The sequence below is a fragment of the Ranitomeya imitator genome, chromosome 8 (assembly GCF_032444005.1).
Source record: "Ranitomeya imitator isolate aRanImi1 chromosome 8, aRanImi1.pri, whole genome shotgun sequence".
NCBI classification, from domain to species: domain Eukaryota; kingdom Metazoa; phylum Chordata; class Amphibia; order Anura; family Dendrobatidae; genus Ranitomeya; species Ranitomeya imitator.
This window is the reverse complement of record NC_091289.1, coordinates 169906405-169928592: the sequence shown is the minus strand read 5'-3', so window position 1 is coordinate 169928592 and position 22188 is coordinate 169906405. Positions and strand designations below refer to the sequence as shown.

At 43.1% G+C, this 22188-nt stretch overlaps 1 protein-coding gene and 1 long non-coding RNA gene across 2 annotated transcripts in view; one reads left to right on the top strand and one right to left on the bottom strand.

Moving 5' to 3' along the window:
- LOC138648242 (uncharacterized) overlaps window positions 1-22078 on the top strand; it is a 63680-nt gene extending 41602 nt beyond the window's left edge. Inside the window, exon 3 of the long non-coding RNA XR_011315090.1 lies at window positions 21971-22078. This is a non-coding gene — a long non-coding RNA (uncharacterized lncRNA). The remainder of the gene's footprint in view (window positions 1-21970) is intronic.
- Window positions 10129-22188, bottom strand: part of LOC138648241 (tenascin-R-like) — a 467927-nt gene continuing 455867 nt past the window's right edge. The window contains exon 22 of the mRNA XM_069737805.1: window positions 10129-11522. Coding sequence (XP_069593906.1) covers window positions 11412-11522 — 111 coding nt within the window. The 3' untranslated portion in view covers window positions 10129-11411. The remainder of the gene's footprint in view (window positions 11523-22188) is intronic.

Here is a 22188-nt window from a genome sequence, read left to right as displayed (position 1 = left end):
GGGCAATATACTACGTGGCTCTGTGCTGTATACTACGTCACTGGGCAATATACTACGTAACTGGGCAATATACTACGTGGCTGGGCAACATACTACGTGGGCTGCGCAATATACTATGTCACTGGGCAATATACTACGTAACTGGGCAATATACTACGTGGCTGGGCAATATACTACGTAACTGGGCAATATACTACATAGCTGGGCAATATACTACGTAACTGGGCAATATACTACGCAACTGGGCAATATACTACATAGCTGGGCAATATATTACGTAACTGGGCAATATACTACGTAACTGGGCAATATACTACGTGGCTGGGCAATATACTACATGACTGGCCAATATACTGCGTGGCTCTGTGCTGTATACTACGTCACTGGGCAATATACTACGTGGCTGGGCAATGTACTACGTGGCTGGGCAATATACTACGTCAATGGGCAATATACTACGTGGCTGGGCAATATACTACGTGGCTGGGCAATATACTACATAACAGGGCAATATACTACGTCGCTGGGCAATATACTACGTAACTGGACAATATACTACGTGGCTGGGCAATATACTACGTGGCTGGGCAATATACTACGTCAATGGGCAATATACTACGTGGCTGGGCAATATACTACGTCAATGGGCAATATACTACGTAACTGGGCAATATACTACGTGACTCTGTGCTGTATACTACGTCACTGGGCAATATACTACGTGGCTGGGCAATATACTACGTCAATGGGCAATATACTACGTGGCTGGGCAATATACTACGCAACTGGGCAATATACTACGTGGCTGGGCAATTTACTAAAGGACATGCATATTCTAGAATACCCAATGCGTTAGAATCGGGCCACCATCTAGTATATATATATATATATATACACACTGTATATATGCACATATATATACACTGTATATATACACACACACACACTATACAAATGTATATGCAGTTCCACAGCTTACAGTTCAGTAATAACAGCGTTAACATGTGTCAAATAATACAATATGCTTTCATTCTATGAGCAGCTAAGACAAAGGTGATTATATCACCCCAGGAATGTAGTAACATGCCGAAATGACATTTAACAATTGGTTTCGGTGAAGTTGCTGTTTACTGAACATGAAGTAATCTTTTCTTTACTGGAGATGAATTAATTTGAGTTTACCCCAGCTTGTCTTGAAATCTCGTGTTAAATATTAATTTTATTCTTCAATTTTTAAACATAGGAGTCGTGGGGAGATCTGCATTTAGATTATATTCTGCTGGCTCTGGCAATTTCTGGAATTGGAGTATTTGGCCTGATATTGTAAATGACTGCACTTTCATTAAACGGTCATTATGCTGAAAAAGCCGCATTGTACAAAGCAGAAAACTTGTATTGCACAGTAGGATTTTAGCATCTGGTTCGAGACACGGTAATTTGTAACGGCTCGCCGATAGAAATGTAAGATAAAGACGTGCCGTCCTAATAAACAAAAAATCCAAGAGTGGGAACTGTAAACCAACTGGGGCACAAGTGCGATACCGGGCACGGACAAAAGATAAAGGTGGCGCTATTTTTGGAAGAAAGCTGTAATGTCCTACTGATCTCATAATACATATGCTGCATGGCAAAACCGGAAAAATTAAGCCTAAGGGTCCACACAAAAATTTTGACAACCGTCTAATGTGTACAGGGGTCTTCTGAATTTCCCTTGACAGATAATGTTGGCTGCTTGAATGAACAGGTAGTCCGAATTCCAATCCTTTTTTTCTCCCATAAGATGCACTTTTGCCATAGGTGTCTCTTATTGGGTTCCAAAAAAGTTAAGCTTTTCTGTATATTGCGGAATTGGGCAAGATATCTAAGGAGTATGGGCACTTAAGGCTCACATCTGCGCTTTTTCTGATAGGGTTCCAAGATGTGGAGAAGAAGAAGACTGTTGTATTTAGGGTTGAAGAAATTTATAAAAATTCAGCTATTTTCTTCGGGAAACAGCGCCACCCCTTTACAAAGTTTGCACGTTTACTGCAAATTAGTCTCATTAACGTTAATGGAAGTGGGCTGCAAAACCAAACAATTTAAGTGCGGCACTTTTTTCAGGAAGAAAGTAACTATGGTTTCTATTCCTGTACGTTATAAAAGTATACTTTCATTTATTCATCCTGCAAAAACACGGCTATGTTGGCAAGTGATCAAGCTTACATGGTCTTTCTTACAGCAGTCCCTGTGCCCTTATACTTAATCGCATGAGATATCTCTTTAGGCTGTAATGACAAATAGAAGAAGATGTTGTCGTACCTCAGTCGGCCATGTGCAGTTATATAAGCGCTGACTTTGGGGGTGGCCCTAGTAATTTAAGGCACAATTTAGTTGTCTCCATCCAGTACTGGCACTGTGCAGTGTTTCTACCAATGGAATGATATTTTCATTGAAATGTTTGGGTTTGAAAATCCATTTCAAATACCCTATTAAATCATTCAGGACTTTCATCTATTAACCCTAGTGGACAGCAGTCAAACAGAGTGTCTCTCACTCAGGAGGACTTGGCATATTCATCCATGACTTTGACAGTGTACTGATTTAATAGAGAATTGTGCAATGCTCAATCTCTCCTGTGGAGGTGCTGCAGGGAAACTTAACACTTGTTTAAAAGTAGAAGCTGATTTCCGGAGGCCATAATAATGGGATATCTCGTGACCTGGTCATCATGTGGGGATCCAATTAAAACACTGGTGTTCAAAATATAGGTCTACTTAGCTGAAAACTGACCAGTTATTAGTAATGGTTAGAGGACGTTGTACAGGCCCGCCTAGATAACCAGTGCTCTTTTTATCGGAAAAGGCTAGAATTTGCAGGAGCGTAAATATAACTGATGCTGGCGTTGCAATGACTTGCCACTGCTGGAGACTAGGGGGTCCATAAGGTCTTTTTCTCATATGAAAAGACTTAGTATTAAAGGGAATCTGTCAGCAGGTTTTTGCTATGTAATCTGAAGACATGATGCTGTAGGGGTTAAAGCGCAGATTTCAGTGATGCCTCTCTTATCAAGCTCTGTGGTTTTGTTGACTTGAAATGATAATTTTAGCACCTGTAGTTGACCATTGCTGGGACACAGCAGCACATGCTCCTGGTCCGACTCCGCCCCTTCTGTGATAAGCAGCTCAGGGTCTATAGTCACTGTATATAAATAGTTTGGTGTGGGCGGGGCTAGCTTTCTCAGCACTGCTGCTGCTAAATATAAAAACTCTGTTTTAGAACCGTTGCACCCAGTAAAGTGATACATCGTTGGAATCAGGGTCTCTTTGCCTACATGAGGCTGAGCTAAGACAAGGTAGCAAAAACCTGCTGATATTTTCCCTTTAAAGACGTGATAGTTGGGGCCATTGTTGGAGATTTTGCATTGGGTCCAATGATACACCACTGATCAACTGCATGTACTTTTTCTGCTATTGTTCTGCCAACAGCTATGTATTGTGTATGGAGGCCTTAAAGGTGTTGTCTGGTGAAAACAAGTTATCACATATATACACAGGATGGATAACTTATTGATCAGGGGATCCAATCTCTGGGACCTGCACCCATCGGCAGAATGGGGCACTTTTATTCTTGTTAGACTGGAGTGGCAGTGTGCATTTGACAGGGCCGTGGGGTACTCGATACTTAAAGGGGATGTCAAGGTGGAGGTGACCCGCTCCGTGGCCCTGGGTGCTCAAGTAAAAGAGAAGGTCTTTAAAGGAGTTTGATGAATAAAATCCTGTTCATGATGCCAAAATAGAATGCCCGCCAGGGCCTAGGGGTACTTGGTACTGGGTCTGGTAATTAAAGGGATGTGTCATGGTGGCGGCAACCTGGTCCGTGGCCCTGGGTGCCCATGTTAAAGGGATGGTCTTTAGAGGGGTTTGTTAAATAAAGTTTGTTTGTGATGCTACCTTTGATATTTGGTCAGAGGGGACCGACACTGCTTAAAGGGGTCCTTTGGAGTGACGTTGTGGCAGTAGGGATGGTATGGCTTCCCACAGGTGAAGCTGAGTCCCCAGGGCTCCCGGAGTGGTGGATAAGGTTGGTGCAGAAAGAAACACGGGAGGAGGAGGACACGGGGTTGCAGTCTCTTTACCTTTTTACTGAAGATTCAGGCAGCCACAGTCCAGGGTACCGAATCACAGGTGTTGATGGTCCGGCCGGCTTGGAAGCGAATCTGGAATCCCCCTTACCAGGTGGAGTTGGAAGCCTTCCTTCTAGCGCTATGATTTTGTAGTCCCTTGCTGCCTTAGGCCTCACACAAAGTCCTCACATGTTCTCTCTATCCTCCTTTAGGTAGGACAGTATTTCCCAAACTCCAGTCCTCATGGACCCCACGGGTCATGTTTTCAGGATTTCCGTAGTGTTGCACAGGTGAGACAATTCCTAATGCCTTGATGATACTTCCACTACTTGCGCAATACTAAAGAAATCCTGAAAACATGACCTGTGGGGTCCATGAGGATTGGAGTTTGGGAAACACTGCTGTAGGACAATACCTGTATGATAGGTAACTCGAGCCTTTTTACAGAATCTCTATCCCGACCTGGGCTCTATGCATTACTGTGTCTTCAGGTGTGTGGTGGACAGGTAACTTGCAATCAGCTGTCCCGCCAGTTTTTGCTGTGAGATGTAGAATACTGCACAACCTCGGTCTTCCGGCTACCGGTTTCATGCGCTACAGCGTGGAAGAAGCTCAGTCACAGCTTCTCCCCAGCTCTTCACTTCACCTGTGCCTCTTCTCTCCTTCATGCTCTCTACAATCTGTTCGGCTTTCCTTTCTCTCTCCTTCCAGGAGCTGCAGACTCCCATGTCTGCTCAGCTGCACTCCTCTCTTACCAGCTCCGCCTGAGCTGATGTTCCTCGACAAGCTCCCCTCACTTGCTCTCTCCTCTGTCTCTCTGACAGACTGACTAACTTTCCCTCCAGACCAGAATATATATATACAGTTAGATCCATATATATTTGGACAGAGACAAAATTTTTCTAATTTTGGTTATAGACATTACCACAATGAATTTTAAACAAAACAATTCAGATGCAGTTGAAGTTCAGACTTTCAGCTTTCATTTGAGGGTATCCACATTAAAACTGGATGAAGGATTTAGGAGTTTCAGCTCCTTAACATGTGCCACCCTGTTTTTAAAGGGACCAAAAGTAATTGGACAATTGACTCTAAGGCTATTTCATGGACAGGTGTGGGCAATCCCTTCGTTATGTCATTCTCAATTAAGCAGATAAAAGGCCTGGAGTTGATTTGAGGTGTGGTGCTTGCATTTGGAAGGTTTTGCTGTGAAGTAAACATGCGGTCAAAGGAGCCCTCCATGCAGGTGAAACATGCCATCCTTAAGCTGCGAAAACAGAAAAAACCCATCCGAGAAATTGCTACAATATTAGTAGTGGCAAAATCTACAGTTTGGTACATCTTGAGAAAGAAAGAAAGCACTGGTGAACTCATCAATGCAAAAAGACCTGGGCGTCCACGGAAGACAACAGTGGTGGATGATCGCAGAATAATCTCCATGGTGAAGAGAAACCCCTTCACAACAGCCAACCAAGTGACCAACACTCTCCAGGAGGTCGGCATATCAATATCCAAATCTACCATAAAGAGAAGACTGCATGAAAGTAACTACAGAGGGTTCACTGCACGGTGCAAGCCACTCATAAGCATCAAGAATAAAAAGGCTAGACTGGACTTTGCTAAAAAACTCTAAAAAAGCCAGCACAGTTCTGGAAGAACATTCTTTGGACAGATGAAACCAAGATCAACCTCTACCAGAATGATGGAAAGAGAAAATTATGGCGAAGGTGTGGTACAGCTCATGATCCAAAGCATACCACATCATCTGTAAAACACGGCGGAGGCAGTGTGATGGCTTGAGCATGCATGGCTGCCAGTGGCACTGGGTCACTAGTGTTTATTGATGATGTGACACAGGACAGAAGCAGCCGAATGAATTCTGAGGTATTCAGAGACATACTGTGTGCTCAGATCCAGCCAAATGCAGCCAAACTGATTGGTCGTCGTTTCATACTACAGATGGACAATGACCCAAAACATAAAGCCAAAGCAACCCAGGAGTTTATTAAAGCAAAAAAGTGGAATATTCTTGAATAGCCAAGTCAGTCATCTGATCTCAACCATATTGAGCAGCATTTAACTTTTTAAATACAAAACTTCAGACAGAAAGGCCCACAAACAAACAGCAACTGAAAACCACGGCATTGAAGGCCTGGCAGAGCACCAAAAAGGAGGAAACACAGCGTCTGGTGATGTCCATGAGTTCAAGACTTCAGGCCGTCATTGCCAACAAAGGGTTTTCAACCAAGTACTATAAATGAACATTTTATTTAAAATTATTGAATCTGTCCAATTACTTTTGGTCTCTTTAAAAACAGGGTGGCACATGTTAAGGAGCTGAAACTCCTAAACCCTTCATCCAATTTTAATGTGGATAACCTCAAATGAAAGCTGAAAGTCTGAACTTCAACTGCATCTGAATTGTTTTGTTTAAAAATCATTGTGGTAATATCTATAACCAAAATTAGAAAAATGTTGTCTCTGTCCAAATATATATGGACCTAACTGTATATATAGGGGAGCCACCCACAAGCTGGATCAGAGCTCCCCCTTCTGGCCTGGAGTGTGAACATGTTACATGCTTGTGAATACCTGATAAGATGAATCCTTCATCGCTTCCAAGCATGACTCCACTCTCCCCATGAGGAAAGCAATGCCACTGTAACAACCAGGAACCTGGGGTGTTACATATTCTCAACTGCTGCTCCATTTGCTCCCACAGTGCTCTGGGCTTTTCCACTAGCCCCATAGAGAATGAATGGATCTGTGGTCAGACATCTGACCTGTCACTTTATTTTGTAACAGGGCTAAAAGTGTCCTGTTGTGGATCAAAATTCTCAGTTCTGCTGATTGGTGCGAGTCCCAGCAGTTTGACCCCCATGATCTATAAGTTATACCCTATCCCATAGAAAGGTGATGACTTGTTTGCAATCTCCCAATACAGGTTTGGCACTTTCCTCCAAGAGAATGTTTACTGGCTAGCAGGTCCAGGACACGGGCTAGGCAGGGTAGGCACCCACCTACGGTGCTTTCTTCTGCCTCTCCAAGGAAAGGTGCACTTTGTAAAAAATAAGACTTGACATTGCTGAATGCCTGCAGCTGCCTAGCCCCTTCTTCTGACCACAGACATTCAGCACACGAACTGCCGGGGAGCAGGCACTCAGGTGAACAGTGTCAGTGACTTGCTCACTCTCTGCACTCAATTGTATTTGCAACTATAAGGATACTTTCACACTTACTTTTTTTGAACACGTCGCAATGTGTCGTTCTGTGAAAAAAAAGCATCCTGCAAAGTTGCCCGCAGGATGCGTTTTTTCACATAGACTTGTATTACCGACGCATCGTGATGTATGGACACACGTTCCATACGTCGTGCACTGGATGCGTCGGTATTTGGCAAACCGTCGTAGTGAAAAAACGTTCAAGGGAACGTTTTTTAGTACGTCATGTCCTGCATTTTTTACTGCGCATGCCTGGCCGTAACTCCTCCCCCTCCTCCCTGGGACTTTACTATGGGCAGCTGACAACTGACACTGCATCCGCTGCCCACTCCAATGTCCTTCGGTACGTCGCGCCGATGCTTAGCGATGGCCGCGTATCGACGGAAGTCTGAAAAAACCCTAAGATGCAAATAAAATTGATGCGAGTGCCGTCGGCTGTAATCAGCTGCCTGCTCTGCTGGAAGTCCATCAGATCGTAGTCTACTTCCGGGTCACATCCTGTTGGAGATGACGCAAGGAAGGGACTTCAGACTGTGCAATGATGTCACTGGATCGCTCCATCCAATCCCTGCTGCTGTCTGGGATAGAAAAGGAGACAGAGGCTGCAGTGGATGGGCAGCCTGGATTAGCCTGTATGGGCAACATCAAATGAGGGGCTGTGCATGGGATAGGAAATGAAGAGCTGTGCGGAGGACATGAAATAAGGGGCTGTGTGGGGGATGGGGATGTAAGGTGTTAGGGGATGTGTTACCTTAGTCTCTGACTCATTCCTTTGCTTCGGAGTGGGGGGCGCCATTCACTTTATCTGTTTAGGGCCCCAAAATACTGTCACACCCTGACTGGTGGGTGTGAGCTTGGGGGGTTTGTGACCCCACTGTGTCACAAACCAGACTACCCTGGAAGGGGCATGACTATGACAGCTGCCTGGGTTTTTGCTGGAGCCTTTGATGGTGAGGCCAGGCTTGTGCAGCAGGCAGCTGCCAGGTGCTACTCCAGGGTGGTGTCTGGCTGTGGCTGCTGATCCCACTTGGGAGAAAGGAACACTAGGACAGGTGCGGACGACTGGCAGATGAGCACTGCTGAAACTTTGACAAGTGGGTTGGCAGGCACGGCAGAGAACACAGGGCTGGCAGGCACGGCAGAGAACACAAGGCTGGCAGGCACGGCAGAGAACACAGGGCTGGCAGGCACAGCAGAGAACACAGGGCTGGCAGGCACAGCAGAGAACACAGGGCTGGCAGGCACGGCAGAGAACACAGGGCTGGCAGGAACGGCAGAGATCACAGAGCTGGCAGGAACAGTGTATGAAGGTGTGGTGTATGAAAGAACAGGTAGGTGCAGGTACGGATATGATGTATGAAGGAACAGGTTGGGACCTGTTCACACAGGAGATGCAGGTACAGAAACAAGAAAGAAGGAATGGAGTGTGAAGGAACAGGTTGGGACCTGTTCACACAGGAGATGCAGGTACCGAAACAAGAAGGAAGGAATGGAGTGGGAAGGAACAGGTTGGGACCTGTTCACACAGGAGAGAACCGCAAGGCTGTGGATAGGAATGGTAGAGCAGCAGGAGATGGAGCAGCAACAGAAGCTTTGCAGAGCGGAGCCACAAGGAATGCGGAGAGGAGCTGCAGCAAGAGGTATCTGCAGCAGCAAGGCGGAGCGGAGCAGAACCGCAGGAGTGCGGAGCAGAGGCAAAGCTGTAAGAGAGCGTAGCCCAGGCAAAGTCACTAGGGTACAGAGCAGGCAGAGCTGCAAGAGTGCGGAGCACAGGCAGAGAGGACACAAGGAAAGAAGCCACAGACAAGGAGACAAAGGTAGGACAAAGTTCAGACAAGGCAAAGGAACAAGACTAGGTATAAGAACAAAGACACAGGGACCAGGATATTCTGCCTCCTGGAGGGCGGACAACAACATCAAGGCAAGAACAATGAGAAAAGCCTCTAGAGAGGGAGTAACACAGAGCAAGGCCTGGCAAACTCAGACACTAAACACAAACTGAGCTAACACATTGCACAGGCTCAGTCCACTGGGTGGAGCTGCACTAAATACTGGAGGTCCCTTGGTTATTGGTCAGGAATAGATTAGACAGGTGCACCTGATTCCTGTAAGAACCAGAAAGTTCAGGCGCCGCCCCCCTATGCACACAGCCATGAAGCATGCAGGGAGCAGAGGAACAGAATATGGAGCTGGCAAGAAACAGAAACCACATCATGGCCTGGAGCAGTGGGTAAGATAGTGTGAGAGATGAGAGGCCATGCCATGATGTCAGCAGAGTTGTTACAAATACCTTGTCCTAGCCCTGCTGGCTAGACTATGTGCTATAAGAAATAGTTTAGTGATACATATAAAGTTGCCCACTGGATAACTGCTTTTCAGAAGACAGTAAATTTAACCATAAAAAAACTCACTAATTATGGACTAATCATAAATGATAACTGCTACAGCAAAATAACAATTAACCCGTTTCTAAAATTCATTTTTTTCATATTCCCAAGCACTAAAGGTGATGATGGTGTTTGTGGACTTTCCGCTCAAAGAAAATCCTGCCAATCTATAATTCAGTTCAGCGTTCTATTGAGAAAAAATTATAATGGAATTCACAAAATAATGCTTTTTTGAATTAAAAGTAAATGAAACATGTAAAGAAGGCCGTGGAGTATTTCTCATTGTGCCTGAGAAGATCCTCAGGGAGAAGAAGATCCTCTGAATGGAAAACTGTTCAGTGAAATGATGTTTTGTAGATCTCACGAGGCCTTGATGGTGCTCTTCAAACTCTCAGAAAAGAGACTCTGACACACATAATATCATCCCATAGGAATCTTTTAATAACGTATAGAAAATGCATTAAAAAAAGGATCTATACATCAGCTAACAGCATCCAGGACTAGAGATACAAGATTACACAGGGCAATTCACCCTTTTGGCAGGCACCTCTCAGTAGTCTCTTGTTTGGCAGTTAGGACCTGCTTCCCAAATTTCTGTCATCCTTAATGCATCCTATATCCTTACCGGTCGTGCCACCTTACGTAGCACTATGTTCTCCAGTTTCTTAGAAAGTCGGGTATCAGCATATGATTTGGCTCTAATGTAGGGGATGGCATAAATCTAATTTGAAAATATTAACAAAATAAGAACACCCACCACCCCTGAAAAAAAAAAAAATTGGGGGGCTACTGGTAAGAAATAAATTTGGCCAAATCGGTGACACCTCTATGCTGTAAGGCAATAAAGCACTGGTGTGCTTTTTTTTTGGCCAATGCAAAATATCAACGGCATATATGAGAAGGTCTGGATCTCCTACATAACCTAGATGATGGGTGCTGTCATAGATGGAAGTATAGGAAAGGGTCACTAAAGGTTCCTGGGTTGCTTCTGTGTCTTCAGTGCTACAAAGGAAGCCTCCTCCTCTTGCATATGTCGGGTAATGTTTTAAAAAGAGATCTCCAGTGATTAAAAATACTTGGAAGTGCAAGAGATATGGGGCTAAAAATTTGGCACATTAATCGTTAGCAAGACAATTATTCTTGACATTAGATAAAAAGTTTGCCGGGTTCTAAAAGGGTTTGAAGTTCCATAAAGGGCAAAGTAAATAGACAATTATACAGCACCATGCCCCAGTGGACAAGAAAACGACAGCTGGCTGGGTGGAGGCCATTCGTCTCGACAAGGGACACATGAGAAGTCTCCGAGGTGCTGAAAGGCTGGGGTGGTGTGTTGAAATATTTTTAATAATATATTATAATGGAAAAGGGGAAATATTTTACACATTAAAGAATGTCAAAAGTAGGACAGTGCAGGGTTGGAGAACATTGGATTAACATCAATGCTTTGCAAAAACGATGTATCGATGTTAGATTTAACAGTGGTGGGCAACATGTTGACCATTGGCAGTTGTTTATGGTGATTCAACCTTTGTAATAGCTGTAGATGCCAAGGTCCCCCGAAAAAAACAATAAAATATTGGCCACCACTGGTCTAAAACATGATCGTTGAGGGGAAAAGAATGTGTTGTGTAGGTGTTTGTGCAGGTCCAATAGTGTGGGGAATAGTGAGGGGAAATATGTTGATTAATGGGTCAACTAAGATCAGAGATGAAGGGAACGTTTCTTCATTGTACGCTGGTTGTAAGGTCTCATCTTCATCTCAACGAATGGAATGGAGAACTCGTGGCCTTTCCAGTGGTACCAGTTAATTCCCTATGGAAAAAAAGGCATAACATGAATAAGTCAATATGGTACAATACAAGCAATCAGAGGAAAAGACGCCCTCCAGATTTGTTTCTTTTAACACAAATAAATATCTATACATTGAATGACTTTACATTGCATTTAACAACCAGGAGTCAAAGCCAGTGAGGTGATAAACGTCTAGGTGTTCATGCGGTAAGCAGCTATGATCTGCCGGCAGGCGCATTTTACTAATTTTATTTATTTTCTTTCATTAATGTTTTCAAAATAAATTATTCAGTGTATATTCTGCATATGCCGACATGACACGGAAAAGCTTGATAGGTGACATCTTCAGATAGGTTTAATTAAGTGAATAATTAGACATAGCTGTATTAATTATTCAGATATAGCTTTATGGAGATATATTTGTTCATTTTATAAATACGAACTTAAAGGAAACTTGACAGCACGGCATTACATAGCAAGCAGTGGCATGGCTGGATAAGAGCTGGTCTCCCAATAAAGGAGTGACCCCCAAACCTGATACATCGAGGAGTGAGTAGCCATTGCTGGGACTTGTGGTTCCACTGTTGAAGACTTAATAAGAGAACTGCTGCTGAGGGGATTTTGTTCCTATTGCATTACGTGTTCCAACGGCTTCTGCAAGCGCGCCAACAACTGCGGCAACCGGGCCCCATCGTTGGACTGTGTTACTGGCCTTGATGCAGCCATTATTGGGTGTTATTAGTTAGAAGTGTGTCTGCTGTCACTATTTACATTCAGACCTATTGCAAAGTAAGTTTTGAAGCTGTATCATAGATTGCGTGATATTATATGTTTTGCTGTTCCTTGTTATGCTCTCTGAATTTAACACCATTTATTAAGTCAAAATTCTGAAATAACAGGGATAGATAGAAACCACGGCTAGCCAACCGTGCTGCCATATGCCTTTTATAAATTCTGCTGGATTATAAATCCACTCAAATGACCATAAAGATAGAAGTCCCTCGTCTAAAAACCTTTTGCTTGTATTTTTGTAATATAACATTTTTGGCTTTTTGAAGAGTTTTTTTTTTTATCTCTCAAAACAAATGATATTTAAAGGGAATCTGACTGATGGAAATATTTTCCATTGGATCTTCCAGGAGGTAACTGAAGACTGAAAATTTTACTCTTCTTTGCCAATTTTTAAAAGGGATTATCACTAGGCTTTTGCCACCCAATCTGAGAGCAGAATAATGTGGAGAAAGAGACCAATTCCAGCAGTATGTCTCTTACTAGCCTGCTTGCTGTAGTTTTGTTAAAATCACTGTTTTATCAGCAGGAGATTATCACTAGAGGACTAGCTGCTGCCAGATAGTCATCCATATTCGTGAGCTCTGCATAACCCCTCCCCCACCACTGATTGGTAGGTTTCTGCCTATGCGCAGTGTACTCTGAAAGCTGCCAATAAGTAGTGTGGGCAGGGTTATACAGATCTAGGCATTCAGAAACCTGGGAGTTCTGCAGCAGATAAAACAGGAATTTTATCACAACTATAGTAAGTAGCCCAGTAAGTGACATCGCTGGAATTAGAGTCTCTGTCTTTACCTTATGTGGCTCCCAGATTAGATGGAAAAAAACTGGTGGTGACAGATTCACTTTAACAGTTGGCAAAGATGAGAAATATTTGCAATCTTCATCTACTTCCTGGGACATCCAATAGAAAATATTTTGCTTAAACCATATCAGTCAAGGCCAAAGATTACCGATGGCTTCTGAACACTAAAAACATGATAAAGGAAAGTATTTACAAAATGTAAAAAATGAGGTAGAGAGAGAATATTAGACTAAATAGCGGACTAGCGTCTCCCTTGTAAGATACATTTTAGCCCAACAGATTCAAAGTGTAACATCTGATCAAATGTACAGGTGAATATATGGAGCCTTGTAATGTCTTAGGCTACTTTCACACATCAGGTTTTCAGTGTCAGGCTAAATCCGGCTAATTTTCAAAAAAAACGGATCAGGCAAATGTTGCGGCCGGATCAGGTTTTTTTTTCCCATAGACTTGTATTAGTGCCGGATTGCACCGGATGACATTGCGTTTCGTCCTGTTTTTGACGGATCCGGCAAATCTGCCGCTTCCGGTTTCTTGAAAAAAACGTCCATTGCAACGTTTTTTGTCTCCGGCGAAAAAGCCTGAAGCGCCGGATCCGCCGCTTCCGGCTGTTTGCTACAATGAAAGCCTATGGGAGCCGGAAGGTGTCGGATCCGGAAAAAGGCAGATCCGGTGGCCTGATCCGGTTTTTTAAACTGAGTATGCGCCAAATTTTTTTTTTATCCAATACTCTAGATAGGCTAGCTGGATCCGTCAAAAAAATGGATCTGTCGCATCAGTTTTTCAAAATCTGCGCCGGATCCAGTTTTTCCAACATTCGCCGGATTTAGCCTGACACTGAAAACCTGATGTGTGAAAGTTGCCTTAGTAGGGAAATGAGACATCGTCCTTACTTTCCTCCACCTGCGGTCCACCGTTCCCTGTTTGCACTCTTTTATAAAAGTTTAGAGACATTCTGAGTCTGTAGGAAGCCTGTCTTTAGTAACAATGAGTATGTAGAAATAGAGGGGGAGGAGGGAGATGATGCTGCAGCCTCACGTTGTGAGAGGAGAGGGGGGGGAGCATCAGTGGGAAGTTGTTAGTGCATACAATACAGTTCTGCTTCTCTACATGGGGAAAAGCGTGACCATTCAGTATAGTAATAGCTAGACGATAGACTCATAATATACATGTTCCAAAAGAACAGACAACAAACAAACCTGCAGTCAAAGTCCTCTCTCTCTGTCCCCTATCTCCAGCTAATCTAGAAAATGTACTTTGCCATAAAGGTTTCTTTTCTATAAATCTATTGTACACAGGAAAAGAAGCAACTTTGTAATATATCTTATCAGAAAAATCTTTTTCCTCCAAGAGTGATCATTCACTCTCAAAAGTCTCAATTCACAGGTAAAATCTGTCATCAGTGAATACGGATTTTCCCATTATTGAGAAAGGAGATGATAAAGTTCTCTGGAAACTCTAACTGATGTTTCAGGAGAACTTGTAGCAGAATGTCCGCCTCTAGCTCCTCCATCACTCATGACAAAGCCTCAGAACGAAACATACGTCAGAGTATTGGGGTCTCTAAGCTTGTGCTGTTCTTGTTCTTTATGGTGTCTTATTTGATATAAGCTAATTTTTTATCACTATATTTATTTTTTCATGTATTTGATAATCAATGTATTTACCACTCACCTTTATTATAACTTTTTTTTGCTATATCTTCTATATATAGACTATTATACATTTTTAGAGAATATTACACCATTATTAACATTATACCCATTCCCTATGTTTTATTGTGAACTTTCTTTTGTGCCTAGGCTACCAATATTTTAATGTCTTTTAATTAATACATACCAATAAACTAAAATAAAAAAAAGATGAATTAAAAAACATCTATATTTGGATATTCACTCGTCTTGGTAGGTTACTCAGTGCTTTGATTGTGAATATCCACCTATATTAATATGATTTTATATTGTGGGGTATTTCCATAGGATTTTAAAAGCACCAACTGTAATCTATCTCAGTAATGGAATAACGTATATTCACTGAAGAGGGAGGAGAGAGAAGGAGGAGAGAAAAGGAGGAGAGAGGAGGAGGAGAGAGGAGGAGGAGAGAGGAGGGTGGTAGGAGAGAGAAGGAGGATAGAGAAGGAGGATAGAAGGAGGAGAGAGAGGAAGGAGAGAGGAGAGTGGTAGGAGAGAGAGAGGAGAGAGAAGGAGGAGAGAGAAGAGGGAAAGAGGAGAGTGGGAGGAGAGAGGAACGAGAGAGAGGGAGAGAAGGAGAGTGGGAGAAGAGAAAGGGAGGAGAGAGTGGGAGGAGAGAAAGGGAGGAGAGAGGGAGAAGAGAGGGAGAAGAGGAGGGAGAAAGGGAGAAGAAAGGAGGAGAGGAGAGAGGGAGAGAGGAGAGAGGGAGGAGAGAGAGGGAGGATAGGGAGGAAGGAGAGAGAGGAAGGAGAGAGAGGGAAAGAGGAGAAGAGAGAAGGAGGAGAGGGAAGAGAGAGAGGGAGGAGAGTGGGAGGAGAGAGGGAGGGATGAGAGAGGGAGGGAGGAAAGAGGGAGGAGAGAGAGATAAAAAAGTTCTCCTTTGACTTCTGTGGGGTTTTGGTTCTGGTTAAACTTTAGGTAGAGTTCTGGTACATGAACAGAACTTTGGACTAAAGTTCGGTCGAGCCCAACAAACCAGAACTTCCGCAGTGCCGCTCATCCCTAGTTGTGTATGTGGAAATAGTCTTTTATGACTGGAGCTGAGGCTTAACATTTTATTTTTTACATTTTTGTATTACAAAGAATATTACCTTCAGTCTAAATTGTCTTTGTAGATTTGCAGAAATCCTTAGCGACTTGTATTATTCCTATAATATGCTGTGCATCACCTTAGATGTATGGTATATGGCAAACAGTGACATTATATTGCAATTTTACACTGCAGTTTTCAGCTCCAGGGAAATGTAAAATCATATCTAATGCTATTTCACAAGATTCATTAAAGTAAATCACAAATGACCTTGCCAGAGTAAGTGTTTTAATGTGTAATTAAGTGTTCCTCATCAAGAGGCCTGTACCAGTCCACGTCGCTTGTACACAGTACATTATTTTCATTGATTTTCACCAGTGTAATTGAGATGTAATTTTAGCTTGGAAGCATCTTCTAGATATGTACGTTTCCTTACAGCCATCATTTTTTTTAACGTTAGCAATCAATAAAGGCACTAAGAAAGCGAAGGCCGGCTGACAGATAGTTATACATACAGCCATTCGTAATTCATAGGCTTTTGGTCATAGGACTCAACTTTGAAAAATGGTTTCAAGACATAGTTATAAAATGTCTCATCATTCAAATAGATTATCATCAATGTAATTCCGAATGTCACAATATCTAATTATTTTTAATCATTTCAGCCATTTTGATAAACTAACAGTTTCACCCGACCATAGATACATGAACAAATGTAGGAAAATTGAGTTGGTTCTGTTCAAAATAACGTCACCACTAGTGATGAGTGAGCAGGCTCGTGTCCTAATAGAGTATTTTGGCGTGCTCGAAAAAAAATGATTGAGTCCCCGTGGCTGCATGTCTGTCGGCTGTTAAGGTACCGTTACACTAAACGACTTACCAACGATCACGACCAGCGATATGACCTGGCCGTGATCGTTGGTAAGTCGTTGTGTGGTCGCTGGGGAGCTGTCACACAGACAGCTCTCTCCAGCGACCAACGATCAGGGGAACGACTTCGGCATCGTTGAAACTGTCGCTTAGTAACCCGATATTTACCCTGGTGGTTACCATTGTAAAAGTAAAAAAAAACACTACATACTCACATTCTGATGTCTGTCACGTCCCCCGCCGTCAGCTTCTGGCACTGAATGTGTCAGCGCCGGCCGTAAAGCAGAGCACAGACGCCGATCCAGCGATGACAGCGGGTGATCAGCGACCAAAAAAAGGTCCTGATCATTCCCCAACGACCAACGATCTCCCAGCAGGGGCCTGATCGTTGGTCGCTGTCACACATAATGAGATCGTTAGCGGGATCGTTGCTACGTCACAAAAAGCGTGACGTTGCAACGATATCGTTAACAAAATCGTTATGTGTGAAGGTACCTTTAGACAGCCAAAACATATGCAGGGTTTACCTGTTTGTTAGGCAATCCCTGCATATGTTGCAGCTGTCGAATAGCCGAGAGACATGCAACCGCATTGACTCAAGCATTTTTTTTTTCGAGCATGCCGAAATACTCTATTAGGACACGAGGATGCACGGATAACACCTTATCCGAGCACGCTTGCACATCACCAGTCACCACCATTTACAACAAAGGAATTTATAGTGGGCAATGGTGAATTCGGATATACGCCCATTGATGCAATTCAAGGTTATACGTGATTTTGGTATTTTTGTAAAACAGATTCAGCTATTTTATTTTTACAGACCCTGAACACAGCTTTCTGTAGTAAGATTACCTGCATTCTCATAATAGCAAATCAGAAAGAACACATTGGAGTGGTTAAAGGGAATCTGTCAGTAGGATCAACCCTCTTAAACCATCGATATGGTCATGTAGGTCACAGGAGATTGAATAAAATGATACCTTAATATAGGTGATCCGATGTGTTATTCAAGAGAAATCCACATTTTTCTTAATATGTAAATGAGCTGTTAAGATATATGGGCTGGATGTAGATTTCTCTGAGAATCTGCCTCCAGAGATTATTTTAAATGAAAGAGGGTATTAGTATTGTGGGATATGTAGACTAGGAGAGCAGACTGTCAGTTAATACATGTCTCACATTTTGGCAATGTTTTACTTTTCATATCATGATCTGAAATAAAAACAAAAAACAAAATTGGAAATCTTGCAACTTTAACAGTGGCCACTAGGGCTATTTTAGATAATTGTCCTTTCAGGGAGAGTTTACAGCAGGACTCCACATTATCAGAGGGTTACAAGTAACTAGTGATGAGCGAACATGCTCGGATAACGTCTTAGGCTACTTTTACACTTCCGTCTTTATAAAGTCGTTGCAATGCGTAGTTCTGTGCAAAAAACGCATCCTGCAAAGTTGCCCGCAGGATGCGTTTTTTGCACATAGACTTGTATTACCAACTTGTATTAATTGGCGGACCATCGTCCCAAAAAATGTTCAATGTAACGTTTCTTTAGGCGACGTCTCCGCCATTTCCGACCGCACATGCGCAGCCGGAACTCCGCCCCCTCCTCCCCGCTCATCACAATGGGCAGCTGATGCGTTGTAAAACTGCATCCGCTGCCCACGTTGTGCTAAATTTAGCACAACGTCCGTCGGTACGTCGGGCCGACTGTTTGTGACGGCCCCGTACCATGTGAAAGTAGCCTTATCCAAGCATGCTTCGGTGTTATCCTCATATCTCGGGTGTCCTCGAATAATATGTTTGAGTCCCTATGGCTGCATGTCTCGTGTCTGTTAGACACGCACAACATAAGCAGGGAATGCATAACAAACAGGCTAAATATGGCAAAAAACAAAGAAAAAATAAAGATAGCATAAAATAACATAAGGACCCCGGGTATACGCCTTTCGAGTCTTACAGGCTCTTAGTGTTGACTAGTGAATTTTTCCACTATTTCTTCCATGGTTTCAGCTCAGGAGCCAGCCAGATCCCTCCATGCACTGCGATCTGCTTCAATATATCTTCTACACCGGAGCCTATCTGGGTAAGCAAAATGCTTTTTCCTCAGGTGAAATGATCTACTGGCTTTCCACTCCTTATATCCAGTGTGAAAATACACAGATGTCCTTGATGAAGGCCTACTGTTGGTCGAAACATTGGACAATATATATCTGCCTTTCTTCTGGTGCTGAATTGGAATTAAGTCTTTATATAGCCAGATTTACTACTCTAGTCTTCTTCTGTGTTGAAGTCCCCACTACAATGTTAAAGGATTACTGTAATTTCCTTAAGCACGACCTTCTTCTTAGCTGTGTTGCCAGCTCGTCTTTACGTGTGCCTATGCAATTGATGGGTTATTATCATAAACACAGACAACCTCTTTAAGAAGATCATACCAACAGCCAAACATGCTGGGAGATACTGTTGGAATTCTTTACCGCCTCCGGAGCTGAACATCAATATTTAGTTGGACAACTTGCCACTATGAATTGTGCACTGTACCAGAAATCTCTTAAGAAGAATGTCTGGTCATCTGTCAGCAAGACGAAGCTGAAACATAATTAGTTTATGCAGCAAGACAATGATCCAAAACATTAAAGCAAGTCTACATCTCAACGGCTGAATTGCCACAACTATTGATTTGTTTAGGTAAAGTCCTGAATTGACCTGAAATTGTATGAAAACGAATAAACATGCCCGAATTCCACCAGTACATGAGAAGAATGGATGTGAAAGAACGCTATCAAATTTGGAAGATTGTATGGCTTAGAACAGGGAGTAAGCAATTATTTTTCCTGAGGGGCCATATAAGAGACTGTTGTGGAGGCAGAACCAATAGACCGAAATTAATTCAGCTCAATGTTAATATTATCATATTATATTGTATTAATTTTATCTCTTAATACTGAGCAGAATTAAGTATGTTGACTCGCTGCAACTACCAATACAGGATAGGGCTTATTGTAATGTGTATTTCTATCAGTAGAAGTTAAACAAAACCATATACCGTAATTTACCACTTTTTATAAAGTTTATTCAAAGCAGTAAATTATATGAATGTTATTCAGCCCTTGTATCTTCATCAACAGCTCTCCAACACAGTACGATGCCCCCCACAGCACCCCAGACAATATCATTCCCCCATAGCCCACCATACACAGTGTGATCCCCAAAGAGCCCCCTAACACGGTATAATGCCTCCAAAGCCCTGCACACTGTATTGCCGCTTAGAGTAGAGTCCCCCCACACACAGTATGATGCCCCATCACACTCCCACACTAAGTATGATGCCCCATCACAATTGCACACACAGGATACACCCTCAGCACACCTTCCCACACAGTATGGTAATCCACAGTACAGTCCTCTCCCACACAGTATGATGCCCCCCACAGCACCCCAGACAATATCATTCCCCCACAGCCCCCCATACACAATGTGATCCCCACAGAGCCCCCTAACACGGTATAATGCCTCCAAAGCCCTGCACACTGTATTGCTGCTTAGAGTAGAGTCCCCCCACACACAGTATGATGACCCATCACACTCCCACACACAGGATACACCCCCAGCCCACCTTCCCACACAGTATGGTGCCCCCCACAGCACCCCAGACAATATCATTCCCCCATAGCCTCCCATACACAGTGTGATCCCCAAAGAGCCCCCTAACACGGTATAATGCCTCCAAAGCCCTGCACACTGTATGGCCGCTTATAGTGCAGTCCCCCCACACACAGTATGATGCCCCATCACACTCCCACACACAGGATACACCCTCAGCCCACCTTTCCACACAGTATGGTAATCCACAGTACAGTCCTCTCCACACAGTATGATGCCTAAACAGTATGATGTTGTCACAAGACAGTCCCTTTGCCGCACAGTATTATGTCACCCAGTCACCCACGCAGTATGAAACCAAAGATAGGAACACACTATGATGTCCCCATAGTAAAGCTTCCCCCACAGCCATTCACACAATATGATGCCCCCACAGTTTCCCGCACAAGAACATAAAGAGTAATGACCTAACCTCATTCCACCGATGTGCTGCTACAGTCTGTGCAGCGTGTGGACTGAAGCTTGCGTGCATGCCATCACTGAGTTTCATACACACTGGCTGAATGATGGAACAGGGAGCCGAAAGCTCAACGGCTCCACCATTGTTGAATTGGACGCTAGTTTAGGGAAATATGTTGCCGTTTGACACCGAGCTTCTCCAACTCACAGGCAGTAACCACTGTTTTCCAACAGCCAAAGTTCCGGATGGGATCCACAGGCCGCTGTTTGCCTGAGTCTGACTTTGGAGGTCTCAATATGAAGATATGGGGGGGGGGGTATTAAGTATACATATATGTCTGATGACAAATCTGGTTCTGATCGAAAAAGCATTGTCATAATTTGGATACATTAAAATAAAAGTTATGGTACTTTATATCATAGCGAAAGCCACAATGGAATGTCAGGCCTGTAATATGGAAGATCCAAAGAGCACAGAGATCTTGCATTGGCTTATAACAGGGTCTTGTTTTGTTCATTATTTTGATGACAAGCATCACACCACATGGTGGGATATTCTTGCCATTCCTAAGATGATGAAACTGCCCCATGAGCCTACTGTGTATCTTCATATTTTCAAGTGCACCTATCTGAGATCCAGGTCTTTATCTTAGGATCACCTGATCCATACTATCTTAAGAAAACTCATCAGATTACCTAAGAATGCAAAGAGAGAAGCCGCATTATATGTTTACTGTCTGTTTCGTCACCTAGTTAGTTTTAGCCATTTAATTTCTAGATGTTAAAGGCAATCTGCCAGGATGATTTTCCAAATAAAACTAGAGGTTTTGTAGTAATCTGATGTGCTAGTTCTGATAATTCAAGCTTTGAAGGCACATGCAAATTAGCCTAGAAGTGTATTGAGGGGTAGGGGCCGGTCAACGCATTCTGAGTGCATCTGCAAGCCTCAATCCTCTTCCAGACTAACATGCACGTGGCTTCAAAGCTTGATTTCTCTAAATTTATTACAAAACAGTTATCATCTTTATTGTTGATCTAACACTATGACCTGTACAGAAATGCTACTAGATTCAGTTCTAAAACTGTCGTGACAAGCTTCTCTTTAAAGGCCATTGTTCATTTGCTTTCTAAATACAAAGTTAAGAAACTTTGTAAATAGTTTTCATATGAAATGTTCTGCCATGTTGCTGCTGCAGAGTGTCTATATCCTTTATCAAGCTGCAGGCCGAGTCCCGCAGGCCGAGTCCGAGTCCTCCATCACTCCCTGACGAAGCAACGTGTGAAACGCGCGTTGGAGTGCGGTGTGGCGGTGCCAGCATACGCAGCATGAACTCTGGTCAGTATCACCTGTCTTTATCATTTATCCAGTATATCCTCTTGCTACTGACAGTACTCCTTATGTGGATAATGATTGCTAACCATACTTTTGGTGTGGG